At 35.9% G+C, this 12,785-nt stretch overlaps 2 protein-coding genes across 2 annotated transcripts; both read left to right on the top strand.

Annotated features, from left to right (window-relative positions):
• Window positions 1-2,931: 2,931 nt before the first annotated feature.
• NUDX1 (nudix hydrolase 1) lies at window positions 2,932-3,986 on the top strand. Its single transcript, XM_059592211.2, has 2 exons — window positions 2,932-3,144; window positions 3,517-3,986. Exons 1-2 carry the CDS (start codon window positions 2,994-2,996, stop codon window positions 3,822-3,824), a joined length of 459 nt encoding a protein of 152 aa, XP_059448194.2. The 5' UTR covers window positions 2,932-2,993; the 3' UTR covers window positions 3,825-3,986.
• Window positions 3,987-7,648: 3,662 nt separating this feature from the next.
• On the top strand, window positions 7,649-8,828 carry LOC132179281 (MIZU-KUSSEI-like protein (Protein of unknown function, DUF617)). The gene has a single exon (XM_059591981.2). The coding sequence runs from the start codon at window positions 7,863-7,865 to the stop codon at window positions 8,628-8,630; it is 768 nt and encodes a 255-aa protein (XP_059447964.2). The 5' UTR covers window positions 7,649-7,862; the 3' UTR covers window positions 8,631-8,828.
• Window positions 8,829-12,785: the final 3,957 nt, after the last annotated feature.

Raw genomic sequence — 12,785 nt, 5'->3', positions numbered from 1 at the left:
TCTTTATGCGGATCCTACTTCAATAGAAACTTGATGAGTTGATCTGCCTACTCTTCTTCTTACTCATTTGATTAATTTCAAACCTTAATTTGATTAAAATATTTCCGATGTCTCACATGATTTTTCATGTGGTCACATGGAACCTAATAGTTTGTTCACCCACGTGGAGCAAATGGTAGCTATCATTTGCACAATTTGACATGGGTAAAGTTTTCTTTTCACTCAATTAATTCAAATTTATTAAATTAATATATATTTTCAAAATATCTTAATATAGATGTGAGAATTACGTACTCTAAATTTAATAATGGTCACGATACAATACGCATGGCGAAGATCACAATAAATGCAAAATTGATGTATTGAGTGAATGTGTGGTCCAAATTTTCATGTGCCAATCTTGGCTAAAAAAGAGAGAGAGGCTACTAAATGGTGACCATGCAACTTCTCCTCAAGTGAAATTAATTATAAAACATCCGTATCAATCGATCAATTTCTAGTTGGAGTCATTTATGGTTGATCAACTTCATTCATCACAAAATATGTTTATATTGAATAAATTTGTAAGCCTAACTCATCTTATAAAACCGATTTAATAAGAGAGGGTTGTTCATTCCTTATAAACATGTCTAAGGTCTTGTCCACAAGTAATGTAGGACTATTTCTCAACACCCTCACTCACGTGCAGGCTTATATTTTTCTTGGTACTTGTCATTCGGTAAGTAGTGTAGGCTTTATTTGTCATGTGATAGGCTCTGATACTATAAAAAAATTCGTTTGCCTAACTCATCTCATAAAACTGGTTCAATAAAAGAGGGTTGTATATTCTTTATAAACATGCATAAAGTCTTGTCCACAAATAATGTGAGATTATTTCTCAACACATATTTTATAGCCATTTGATCCAGCGAAGACATAATTGTTTAATATAAGATTAAAGCTAATACATGAAGAAAAAAAAAGGAAATGGATAACCCATGGTGTGTTTTTTTTTTTTTTTTTTTTTTTTTTGTTGGTTTCTTACCACTAATAAGTAAGAAAATGAAAGCAACCGGAGGAGGAGTAGGTGTGAATATTGTATTTAAATGGATTTTTCTGAGGGATATGGAATCCAAATTACTTTTATAATGGTCCCATTATATATGCTTTTGAAGAAGGCAAAATCTAGCAAAACACCTTCGTCTCACCGAAAAGACCAAAAAATGCACGTCCCGTCACCTTCCACGCAATTTGTTTATATATTGAAAGCAATGGGTGTCGGGTAATTGGACAGACATCATATTAATAGGACTAAAGTATATGATAAATACCCACCACATCAGCTACCACTTATCCTCTACTGGGATCCACGTACTTTTTGATGTATTATAAATTTCTTTTTTTATTCAGTCTTATAGATCATGATGTGGCTTGTCATACAGATTTTTATTTGTAAATAGGAGGGATTTTTTTTTTTTTTTTTTTTTTGGTCTTTTCAACTATGATGTGATTTTTAAAATTACTGTTCAATTTCAAATTATAATTATTAGCTTTTAATTTATTGGTGATTTTAAAAGTCATATCATAGTTGGGAGAACACCAAAAAAATAAAAGAAAAACGACAACACCGTCCAGCCTTGGTCTGTACCTCCAAGAGTTTTTTAAGCCCTTGCTATTAGGGGCTTTTAATGAGAAATAATGAGAAAAGTCCCCCAAATTTAAGTGTCCGTCTCCCTGAAATGTTTGCTCCTCTTTTAGTGTGTTAATTTGTTTTCTCATCCTCTCTTTGGGCACTTGCAACCTTGCCGGCTTACGTAACCAGTAAACTTGCAGGCCTACACTACAAATTTAATAAATTACTTCATGCAAATCTTGGGGGACAACTTTAATAAATTACTTCATGCAAATCTTGGGGGACAACCTTGGGTTCATAAACTTGAATTTAACATTTACATTTACCTTTAGCTTTGGGGACAACTTTGATTATTTTGTGGTCATCTGGGTTCATAATATTTGTTTTGGTATCGCAAATTAAATGGATTTATCATTTATGATTACAAACACACATGTAAGGAGTTGATATGTATTTACGTGCTTACGTAAGTTCGTTCCCCACACTACAAATCCTAGGTTTGCTCTTGAAGAAGGGTGATCAACCAAGACAAAATCCGAGTCGACCAAGCATGATTGCTGCTTACTTATAAGTTTATAAATATTGTAAAAAAAAAAAAAGAAGAAGTTTATAAATAGAGCGCAAACACTAAAAAATTGCACACACCTTTTCCTCCTCTCCGTTTGTGAGTGTTAGCAAGGCCGAGAGAGCAAGTCTTGGGGTGGCGAAATAGGAACATGGTATTCTTCAGTTTATTTTAACCGAATAATATCCAGTTAATTAAATGTGAGAAGTGTTTTTGTCTTTTTACTTTTTAAGGAGACAAAAATATATCCCATTACTATCAAAGGAAGAATGGTGCCAACAAAAACGTGAGAAACATTTTTCTTTTAAAAGAAACATTCAAAAAGATAAACTAAAAAAAGAATATAGAGGTCTTTTATAGTCTTAATCAACAATATCAATTACAATAATTTAAACGAGGAGATGTATTAGGTGGCTATAGTCTATTAGAGTGGCGGGCCGGTCCAAGCTCTTTATGTGTAGCCCAAGCAGGAAGTTGAGGGCCACAAAAGAGTCCACCAGGTGAGTGCCTGGGGACTCCTCGCATTATGAATTTATGACGTGCCACGGTGCCACCCTATAATTGGAGGGAAAGAGAGAAATCTAAAGCATGCAAGGCGTGGCGGGAAAAGAGCTGGAAAGTGGAAACTGCAACCTAGGCGGAATTAGGGAAAATCAAATGGAAACGACGTCGGTGCAACGCAATAATCGAAAAGTCAAAAAGAGCGCCTATATTATATAGGCTCATTAGCGCATGCGCATTTGGCCAACAAAAGCAATAGGGTGAGGAGTGGGGTGGTGTTGCACTGTGCAGACTGCTCTGGTTGGGAGAAGGAGAATGGAGAAAGGGGCGGCGGCTGCGGAGGCGCCGGTGCCAAGAGTGGGGGTGGTGGTCTTCTTGTTGAAGGGGAAATCGGTTCTTCTGGGGAAGCGGCGCTCCTCCATCGGTGATTCCACTTTTGCACTCCCGGGCGGCCACCTCGAGTTTGGTCTCTCTCTCTCTCTCTCTCTCTCTCTCATGTGTTTATTGTATTGAACTGAGTAATTTTGGTGTAGAGTTGAATTGTTTTATATTGTAGGAGGAAAGTGTCAACACTGTTAGAAGAGAGTTAGGTATTTTTGAACAAAAAAATTGCCCCTAGATCTAGATGTGCTCTGGTTTTTCCTAGAGAAGATCAAATTGGATTCACATGTGACTCTTACATAGACGGGAATCGTAAAGAAAAACGCTAGCATGAAATGTATTGATTTCAGGACAGAATCGCTGCATCAATTTTGAAATTGTTTGGAACAACACTTTTTTCTGCATCAAATTTGTTGTGATAGGATTGAGATCATGTCTCACTCTGAGTTGCGTTCAGGGGAGAGCTTTGAGGAATGTGGTGCCAGAGAGTTGATGGAAGAAACTGGATTGGGGATCGAGAAAGTAGAGTTGTTAACAGTCACAAACAACCTGTTTCTAGAGGAACCAAAACCGTCCCATTACGTGACAATCTTCTTGCGTGCAGTGTTGGCAGATCCTGAGCAAGTGCCCCAAAACCTTGAGCCAGGCAAGTGTGATGGATGGGATTGGTATGAGTGGGATAACCTCCCTACACCCCTGTTTTGGCCATTACAGAAAATGGTGCAAGAGGGCTTTAATCCCTTTCCGATTTGCTCCAATTCCTAGGGATTATACTATTTTCTCTGTGTTCATGAATCATGTAATATATGTAGGTATTGAACGAGTGATTGAGTCAGGGCTTTCAATCTCGTCTTTTTAAGGGAAAACTTCCTCAAACTACTACCACCTAATTAACAATGATTCTTAAGTCATTGCTAAGAATTCTTCTTTTCTTCTTTTTTTTTATTTTCTTTGTTTTGGACTCCATTTCGGCCTTAAAATTTACTGTTGAGTATATTGAGCATTGATATCATAGGCTTGTATTGGAAATGAAGAGGCCTTCATTAAGCAGGTTTTTTATTGGGAAATGTTGTGTGTGTTTTTTGGTGTTTTTGTGGTCTTAAGTGAATATTATTATTATTTTTTTTAAAAAAAATAGTCATTTTTTTCTCACCCGGTTTCTAGAAAATAATATCTACTTAGGACTAGAAGAACATGAGGAAAACACCTACTTAAGACCAGCATTTCTCTTTTCGATTTGAATTGTTTCATGGATTGAGAGTGCATTTAGAAGCAAATATAAATATTAGTGAAAACTTCACTTATACTCTCGAAATATAGAGTAATGTTACAAGTTTCTCTTTTGTCATTTCAAAAATGATGTGACTCTTAAAATTATCATTGAGCTTGTGTTTGATCATTATTGAATTTTGATCAAATGGTAATTTTAAGAATCTCATCATTTTTGAAGGGACACAAAAAAGATTTATAGAATTACTCCGAAATATAAGTAGTTTTACGGTTATAATCTTGAAGTTTAAAAATTTGCAATGTCAAAATTTCATGTTTTAATTAATTAATTAATTTTTTTTTTTAATTTTACCACTTTTGTTAAAATGCCTAAAATGCTCGTAATTTTTTTTAATAAAAAGTGAAAATTAAAAAAAAAAAAAAAAATTCCTTGGACTTTGAACATTTCTAGCAGTTTCCTTGTCATTTTCTCTACATTTAAGGATTTAAACTATTTTTTGTTTCTTTATGTCAAAACATATTTCAATAACTTTCCTTAATAATTTCTTATATCATTAAAATATTTGTTTTTTTTAATTATATTATATGGGTCATGATTCTAAGAACGCCGGCGTGCATGAACAGTCATGCACGCCAGGCTTCTTTCCTTTTTTTTTTTTTTTTAATAATTAAAATAATAAAATTTTATTATTTTATTATTTTAAATATAATAAATCACTCCAGCGTGCAACACGTCGGGCGTGATGTTTAGCATCACCCATATTATATATATGAGAGGAGAGAGAATTGTAAGAGGAGAGAGTAGAGAAGAGAGAAACATTTTTTTATTTTATTTTAATAATCATAAGGATTGCAATAGTAGAATCCTATACTTTGGGTTCTATTGTAGCGATCTTCATGGTTGATGCTCATTTAGGGAGTTTGCTGTGGAACTTTTTTGCAAATTTTTGGATATATTTTCTACACATAGGGAACAGACTCCTTTATAAGAAGTCTACTGAGAATGCTCTTATTCAAGACTATGTAGTAGGTTACCAAAATTTTCAATTTGCTTTCTTTCTTAGTTTTTTTTTTTAAAAAAAAAGGGAGGGGGGCATTTTTTAGCATTTTAACAAAAGAAGTAATGAAATTAAAAAAAAAAAAAAAAAAAAAAAGGCTAAAACATGAGATTTTAACCTTACAAATTTTTAAACTTCAAAATTATAATTGCAAAACTAATATTTCAAAAGGAGTGAAATTTTCCTAAATATTATTCACACCTCAGAGTCTACAGACTCTACACATTGCCTAACTTTTATATATATATATATATATATATATATATATATATATATATATATATCACCCAGTTGCATATGTTTCATTTTCAATCGCGAATTCTTGTTGAAATTGCATATATCTGGTTCCTTTATAATGTGAGCCCCTTGTGATCGGTTGCTTCCTTTGAGGTCTCAAATAGTGAACAGCTCAAATTATTGCATCTAGAGTGTAGGTAGGACTTAATGGAGTTGAATCAAATTGAGTATTGTCTGTTCAAATTCGGCTGAAAAAAGTATGCTTAAGCAACTCGAAACGAAAGAATGTTTGAGCTTGGTTCGATAAAAATTATCTGTGCTTGAACTCGACTTGAGCTCGATTAGTTTTACGAAATGAGTCGAGATTTTACCAAATAACAAAAATAAAGCAAGAAATTAAGAGATGTCCATAAACAATAAGACAAGTAAAACTTACAAATTCCTAAAATAACACAACTCGCTCAAATATTTGACAAATTTCATAAACAAAACAGAAGAAGAGTGAGAAAACATGAGCAATTATCAGTTCTTGACTCTTGTTGCTGGTTGGTGGTTGCAATTCTAAAGTTGTTGTGAGAAGGTTTGTTAATGCTGATATTACTGTGAAGATTATCTCCACTCTTGGACATCCCTGTTCATATTTTCAAGCTCTCTAATGATGTTTGGTCACAGCATTTATGTTTTTCTTCTTGTCGTAGGTGATAATAGACATTTTGAGGAATGTGATTACTGATTAGTAGGTTCGTCTAACTCCTTTTAGTTTTACTTAAAAGTAGTTGGTTTTGGATCATAGTTAGTTGATCTGTGATCCTGGGTCGGTCCCATTAATACTTAATTAAAAATAAAGCTCAAATATTTTGTTTCCAAACTAGCTAGTTACCCAAAAATTCAACCAGCTTTGACATTATTCTGACTAGGTCTTGACCTAGGGATCCACTACCCCTCGAAAATTCAACATTAATTGCTGGACAATCATATATGCTATTCACCCTATAATCTAGCATTTCTTTTGTCAAAGAAATTTATGGGCTCAATGGTTATAGCCATTATCATTCATCATCTTCTTCTTCTTTTGCAGGTTAATCATGGTGTGACTATATGAGGGCAGTCGCCAGTGGGTAGACTTTTCTAGCTCCCAGCCAAACCCAGTATCATTTTGTGTGTTTTTAAATGGTGGGTTGGCAGTTTTGAACATGTCCTTTGTTGATTTTCCTTATAAAATTAAAATTATTTTTTAAATTTTAACGTAATTATTGGCTCTGTTTTCAATAGACTCAAAAGAAAGTCTCGTACTATTCATTTTAAAATTAATTCCTAATATTTTTATTCTTTACATCACTCCAATAACTTTTATTACAATTTAAATAAAAAATTATTACAAAATAATTTTTTTTATTTTTTCATACAAAATAGTTTTATATATTTTTTTCTTCTCATATTAATTAAATCTACTACAGTTTCAAGCTAGTAGTTCGCACCTAATGGCAAATAAAGGAAGGGAGAGTCAAGATCACAATGGGAACACTCCTAAAAACTTCATATAGACTATGTGAAAGTCTTAGCTCTTAAGAGAGCCCAAATCAAATCCAGAACCTTGTGTGAAATCTCTCAAGTCTCAACCCAAAAAGACCCGTAAAAGACAAAGAGGGCACAAAGCACCAAGGAGGCCAATGGTGGCTCGCGGGTACATGACATGAAAGTGGAGGAGGGAGGGAGCATGAAGGCCCTAAATGGCAGCAGCCTGCAGCCTGCAGCCTGTTGGTGTGTTTTTTACCTGTCCAGCTGCCCTTAACGGTTTCCAATGCAAGTCAGATCCCTTCTTCTCAAGTCCTACCCCACACTCCCCATATATATATATATATATATAAAATGAGTAATTCAGCTCAACCCCCCACATATACTAAAGAAAAAACGCAAAGCTTTTTTGTCTCCTCTGCCTCCACAATTTTCCTGCATTTCCATTTCAAATCTTCTCTCTTGTCTACTTCCATCCCTTTCTTCTCTTGTCTTTTAACAATCTTCCCACTTCTTTGTTCCTGTTAGAGTTAGGTGGGGCTGCTCACCTTCTTTTTGGCAGCATCCTCTCTCTGTCCCCCCACCCCTTCACTACTCTAAATCCCCTGACTTGACAGATAGGGTAGAAATTACGAAACAAAGAAAGAATAAAACAGAATAAATCACCCCCCATCACTCCCACTTAACATTATAAACACAATCTAATCTCTTTCTCATCTTTTACTTTTCTCTCAAGTCTCCACACTCCTCATTACTTACACAGATGAAGACCATCACCGCCAAGACCCCCCACGACTCTTCTTTCTCCTTCTCCAGGAGATACTTCCACTGGAAAAAGAAGGCAGAGGATGACGATGACGAGGAAGAAATCTTGACCTTCAGCTCCTCCTCACATTTCTGTGACCAGGACTTCAAAGATGCAGACTTTACAATCCCCGCGCCTACACCCACGAAGAAGAAGCCGTCGGTTTCTAAGCTCCGATCGGCTCTTGCGGTTTTCAGCAAGACCCGAATCCGAACCCACCATCAGTCGGGTCTGGGGACCCGAGTAATCGGCACCCTTTTCGGGTATCGGCGTGGGCACGTCCATATCGCATTCCAAGAGGACGCCAAGCTGAATCCCGCGTTTCTCATCGAACTCGCGACGCCGACGAGCGTTCTAGTCAGAGAAATGGCTTCCGGGCTGGTCCGCATAGCCCTGGAGTGCGAGAAGCAAACAGACAAGAAGGGGAAGAAGTTGCTGGAGGAGCCGCTGTGGAGGACTTACTGCAACGGCAAGAAATGCGGGTTTGCCATGCGGCGGGAGTGCGGGCCCGAGGATTGGAAGGTGTTGAAAGCCGTAGAGCCCATTTCAATGGGTGCTGGCGTTTTGCCAGGGAATGGGAATGAAGGTGAGTCCGAAGGCGAGTTGATGTATATGAGAGCAAAGTTCGAGCGAGTTGTGGGGTCTAAAGACTCGGAGGCCTTCTACATGAAGAATCCTGAGGGTGCTGGAGGTCCTGAACTCAGCGTGTATTTGCTTAGAGTTTAGATTTGCCATGAAAACACCTATCATTTTCATCATCTTTAATTATTATGTCTCCCTTTTATTGTAAAAAGTATTTTCCATTTTGATGGCAACATTATATATATATATGAATATAATGTTAAGGTTGTGCCATTGGTCAAGTGATTTGATATTAATGTAATATGGATCGAGCTTCCTGAGAATTGCATACTTTCCTATGTGCTACATAATTAAACCTTGTGTTTTTGCCAATCCTTGATTAATTGTAATGATAAAGGAATGAAAGTGGATTTATGATCTTCATTGTATTCAAATAAAAATAAAAAATAAAAAAGAGAGAAAAAAGAGTGCAAAGAAAACTCTTGATTGGCCTTCACTCTATTTTGAGATTATATGAATTAGATTTATTAATTATTAATTCAGCTAAAAAACATGTAGTGAACTGGAACGTATGTATTCTGTAACAAAATTGATAGATGACAATAAAGAACTAGACTCCAAATGCTTTTCTAGTACCTTGTCTGTAATCTTTCCATCCATTGTCTGAATTTGGCTGCGTCTCGGATGCTTCCTAGCCCTTCATTTGTATGAATTAGATAAAATGGTGCGCTCTCGGCTTGCTTCAAACGAGTAATTCTAGGTGCTTACTTATATTTTACTAATAATGATGTGCTATTAAAATTACCATTGAGTTTGTAATTTATTATTATTAATTTTGATCAAATTGTGATTTTAATAGCCACATCATTTTTTGTGGGACACAAGTAGACCACCTAGAATTACTCGCTTAGGACTTGCAATTTTTGACACGAATTTATACGAAATTAGTAAATTAAGGGTTAAATACCTAATTCCTTCTAAGGTTTCAGCACTTTATTTTTTGTCCCATAGGATTTTATTTGGATCACAAGAGGTACTTATAATTTTGATAAAGATGAAGATAGTACCTCCATTAAAATTCCGTTCAAAACTTAACGGAATGTCATGTCAGCACCAATCAAATGTCGTAACGTATTATGTAATTAATTTTTTAATTAAAAAAATTTTCAAAAAAAAAAATTGAGGGTGGCGATATCCACCCCCTTGGCACTTTGAGCCACCTCCATGGAGCCAAGGGGGTGGCCGAAACCACCCCAAGACCCACAGGGGGTGGCTCGGCCACCCCTTGGTCAAAGGGATTACCAGCCACCCCTCAAATGGCCTAAGGGGAATTAGGTATTTAACCATTTAATTAAATGGATCAAATTATGATTAACCTATATAATTTTATACTCATGTCTCAATATGACTCAAACCCAACACACGACATCAGGACTGTTAATTTTTGACATGACTTATAAACTTGAAACGAATTAAACCTAAAATTAACGAATTAGAGTTAAAGAGTCTGACTTATTTAATTAAATTAATCAAATTAAGATTAACTTGTCAAACGAACTTGGATTTTGTGGAATGTCTAGCCATATATGGTCTCGACACGACAGGGGCTTGCTTGCAAGCATGGGAATGGTGGAAGGAATGGAAGTTGGTGATGGTAGGGGTAAGTAAAGGATTACGAATTAGGACATTCCAATATGATGGTTTGTGAACATCATACTTAGGGATGTACGTAAACTTCAGTTTAACGAAATCGATTTGTCAATAAAGGGAATTAGAGAGTTGGTTAGGTGACGAAATACTTCCCTTATCAATTAAGATATCTATATTTACATATTGATGCTCTTTATCATCTATAGTCAAGTTTGTTGCATCAATTTGCTTACTCAAATTCATGTAATCTCAATTTACTTGCTTTTCTTCATACTTTGAATAAAATACAATGAACTGATTTTGTTCCCGTTAGGGTGAAAATCCTCGATGAAAAAATTAGAGCGATTCGTAAACATCCACCGATCGGGAACAAAATCATCGAAGAGAAAATTAGAGTAATTTGTAGACATCCACAGATCGACATCAGATTGTGACTATCTATATGTATGCACACCATCTTGATTTATCCAAAAGCCATTTTCAATGATGTTTTATCCCATCAACTAAGCTTTGTTAGGAGGTAAGCCTTTTAAGACTGGATTAATATTGAAGCTTAAATTAATATAAAAATAAAATAAAATAAAACTAGTATTCATTCGTATTAACAAAAAAACAAAAGAAAAGAAAAAAAAATATTTCTTAGTATATTTCAATTTTTAACTCAAACGCCTATCAAAATAAAATCCGACATGTCCCCAAGGGGTAGCTCAATCGGCAATGGACCACGCCTCATGAAGCGAAGGTCACTAGTTCGAATCCCCCTCCCCCTTCCCTTGTGTGGACATATCAAAATAATAATAATAATAATAAAATCCGACATTCTATTGTAGTTGAGATGCTTTAACTTTTACTTTAATACTTTTACTTGAGTTAAGAACTCTTTCATGACTATTGCTCGTGCCTAATTCTTTTAATGACGGATTTGAGTTGTAGCTTTAGGATAAATTTGAGTTGTTTAAGGTTTAGGTATAATTATTTTTGTTATAATAAAATCAAGGGCGAAGCCTAAATATCTTGGCTCAAATATATAGACTTGACTATTTATATTTTATAATAAATAAATTTTTTAGAAGACGAGAGAGGTCTATAGACTATAGCCAATAGCGGCCATTCCCTCCACCAAAGGATCCCTTTAGAATATAAGGCTCTATTTGTTTTGATGTAAAATACTTTCTTGAAAAATATTTTATGGTGTTTGGCACTTACGGAAAATCACAATATTATATATATATATATATTAAACTCTAAATTACGAAAATGTTCCGAACAAGTCTTAGAGGTATCCTAACCGAGTCCCACAGGGACCCGTCTAAACCCTATTAGGACCCTGCCCAAGACCCAACAAGGACATTTTCGTAATTTAGAGTTTAATATGATTTTTTGTACACACCAAATACTATTCGATGTTGGGGATCCAACCAGGACCATGCCTACGTGCCAAATACCGAAAAATGTTTTCCACCAAAAATATTTTTCGACATTAGGTCTCGGCGGGTCCTCGGTGAGTTCGAGCGTGGTCCAGGGCAAGTCCTAGACAGGTCTCGGGCAAGTCCCGGTGGGATCATGGTCAAGTCCCAGCAAGGTCCAAGGCAGGTCCTAGGTGAGTCTTGGCGAGGCCCCAGGCATGTTTGGTTGGGTCAAGCTCAAGTCTCGGTCATGTCTGGTTGGGTCTAGCTCAAGTCCCGATCATGTCCTGGTTGGGCATCGGCGAGGTCCCAAACAGGTCCAGTTGGGTATCGGTCAAGTCCCAGGTAGGTCCTGGGCAGTTCTCGGTAAGGTTTCGAGCAAGTCTGGTCGGGTCCTGGGCAACTCATGGTGGGTCCCAAGCAGGTCCGATCAGGTCCCAAACGAGTCTCGATGGGGTCTTGGGCAGGTCCGATTGGGTCTCGGTCAAGACTTGGTGGGGTCCTGGGCGAGTCTTGACAAGGTTCGTTGATTTGAGAATGAGATGCTCAAACTCGGAAAATGATTTATAGTTTTTAAAAATGTAAATCATTTTCCGAAAATTAAAGAACTTTTGGTCAAAGGTAAAATATTTTTCATTAACTACTATTTTACGTCGCACAACACCCGAAAATACGAAAAATATTTTTCCGAAAATCATTTTATGGCGAAATAAACGAAGCATAACTTTAAAAGCACTTCTCACTAGTTGGGCCTTCGTGGTTTGAGTTGGGCCTTAAAATACTAATGGAGGTCTTGAATTGAAACTGACCTAAAAAATAGATGTTCTTTTAAAGTCAGAATGAGACAAAACACAAGGATGTTTGATACAGATTTTTGGGATAAATGAATTTTTAGGGTTTTATTTGAAATTTCGACAAATACTTTTTTTTTTTTGAGTTTTGGTCTAAAGACTCCTAGACCAATTTGAATATATATATATATATATATATATATATATATATATATATAATTTACTTTTTCATATTATGACTTCATTGTCAATATCTTTAGTTGCAAATTATTGACTAGGTGAATGTGAAAGCTTTGGCGACACGTTTGCCGCCAAATCAGCAGATTTAGGACTTGAGGGAATTGAATGGTTGATGGGGAAGGGGAAACAGGGTGATGTGGATACGATGTGGCAAATCCCTTTCACATAAACACGACACCCCACCGGACTCTCCTATTTGTTTCCACCACCCT

This window comes from Corylus avellana, chromosome 4 (assembly GCF_965113065.1).
Source record: "Corylus avellana chromosome 4, dhCorAvel1.hap1.2, whole genome shotgun sequence".
Taxonomy (NCBI): Eukaryota; Viridiplantae; Streptophyta; class Magnoliopsida; order Fagales; family Betulaceae; genus Corylus; species Corylus avellana.
Note: the sequence above shows the minus strand (reverse complement) of the source record. Positions and strands in the feature narration are given on the sequence as shown.

Bases quoted from the DNA above. Each gene is read 5' to 3' on its own strand.
- NUDX1 (XM_059592211.2), top strand. From the start codon at position 2,994: ATGGAGAAAGGGGCGGCGGCTGCGGAGGCGCCGGTGCCAAGAGTGGGG. The intron at 3,145-3,516 runs GTCTCTCTCTCT...AGTTGCGTTCAG, and splicing joins GGGCGGCCACCTCGAGTTTG to GGGAGAGCTTTGAGGAATGT.
- LOC132179281 (XM_059591981.2), top strand. From the start codon at position 7,863: ATGAAGACCATCACCGCCAAGACCCCCCACGACTCTTCTTTCTCCTTC.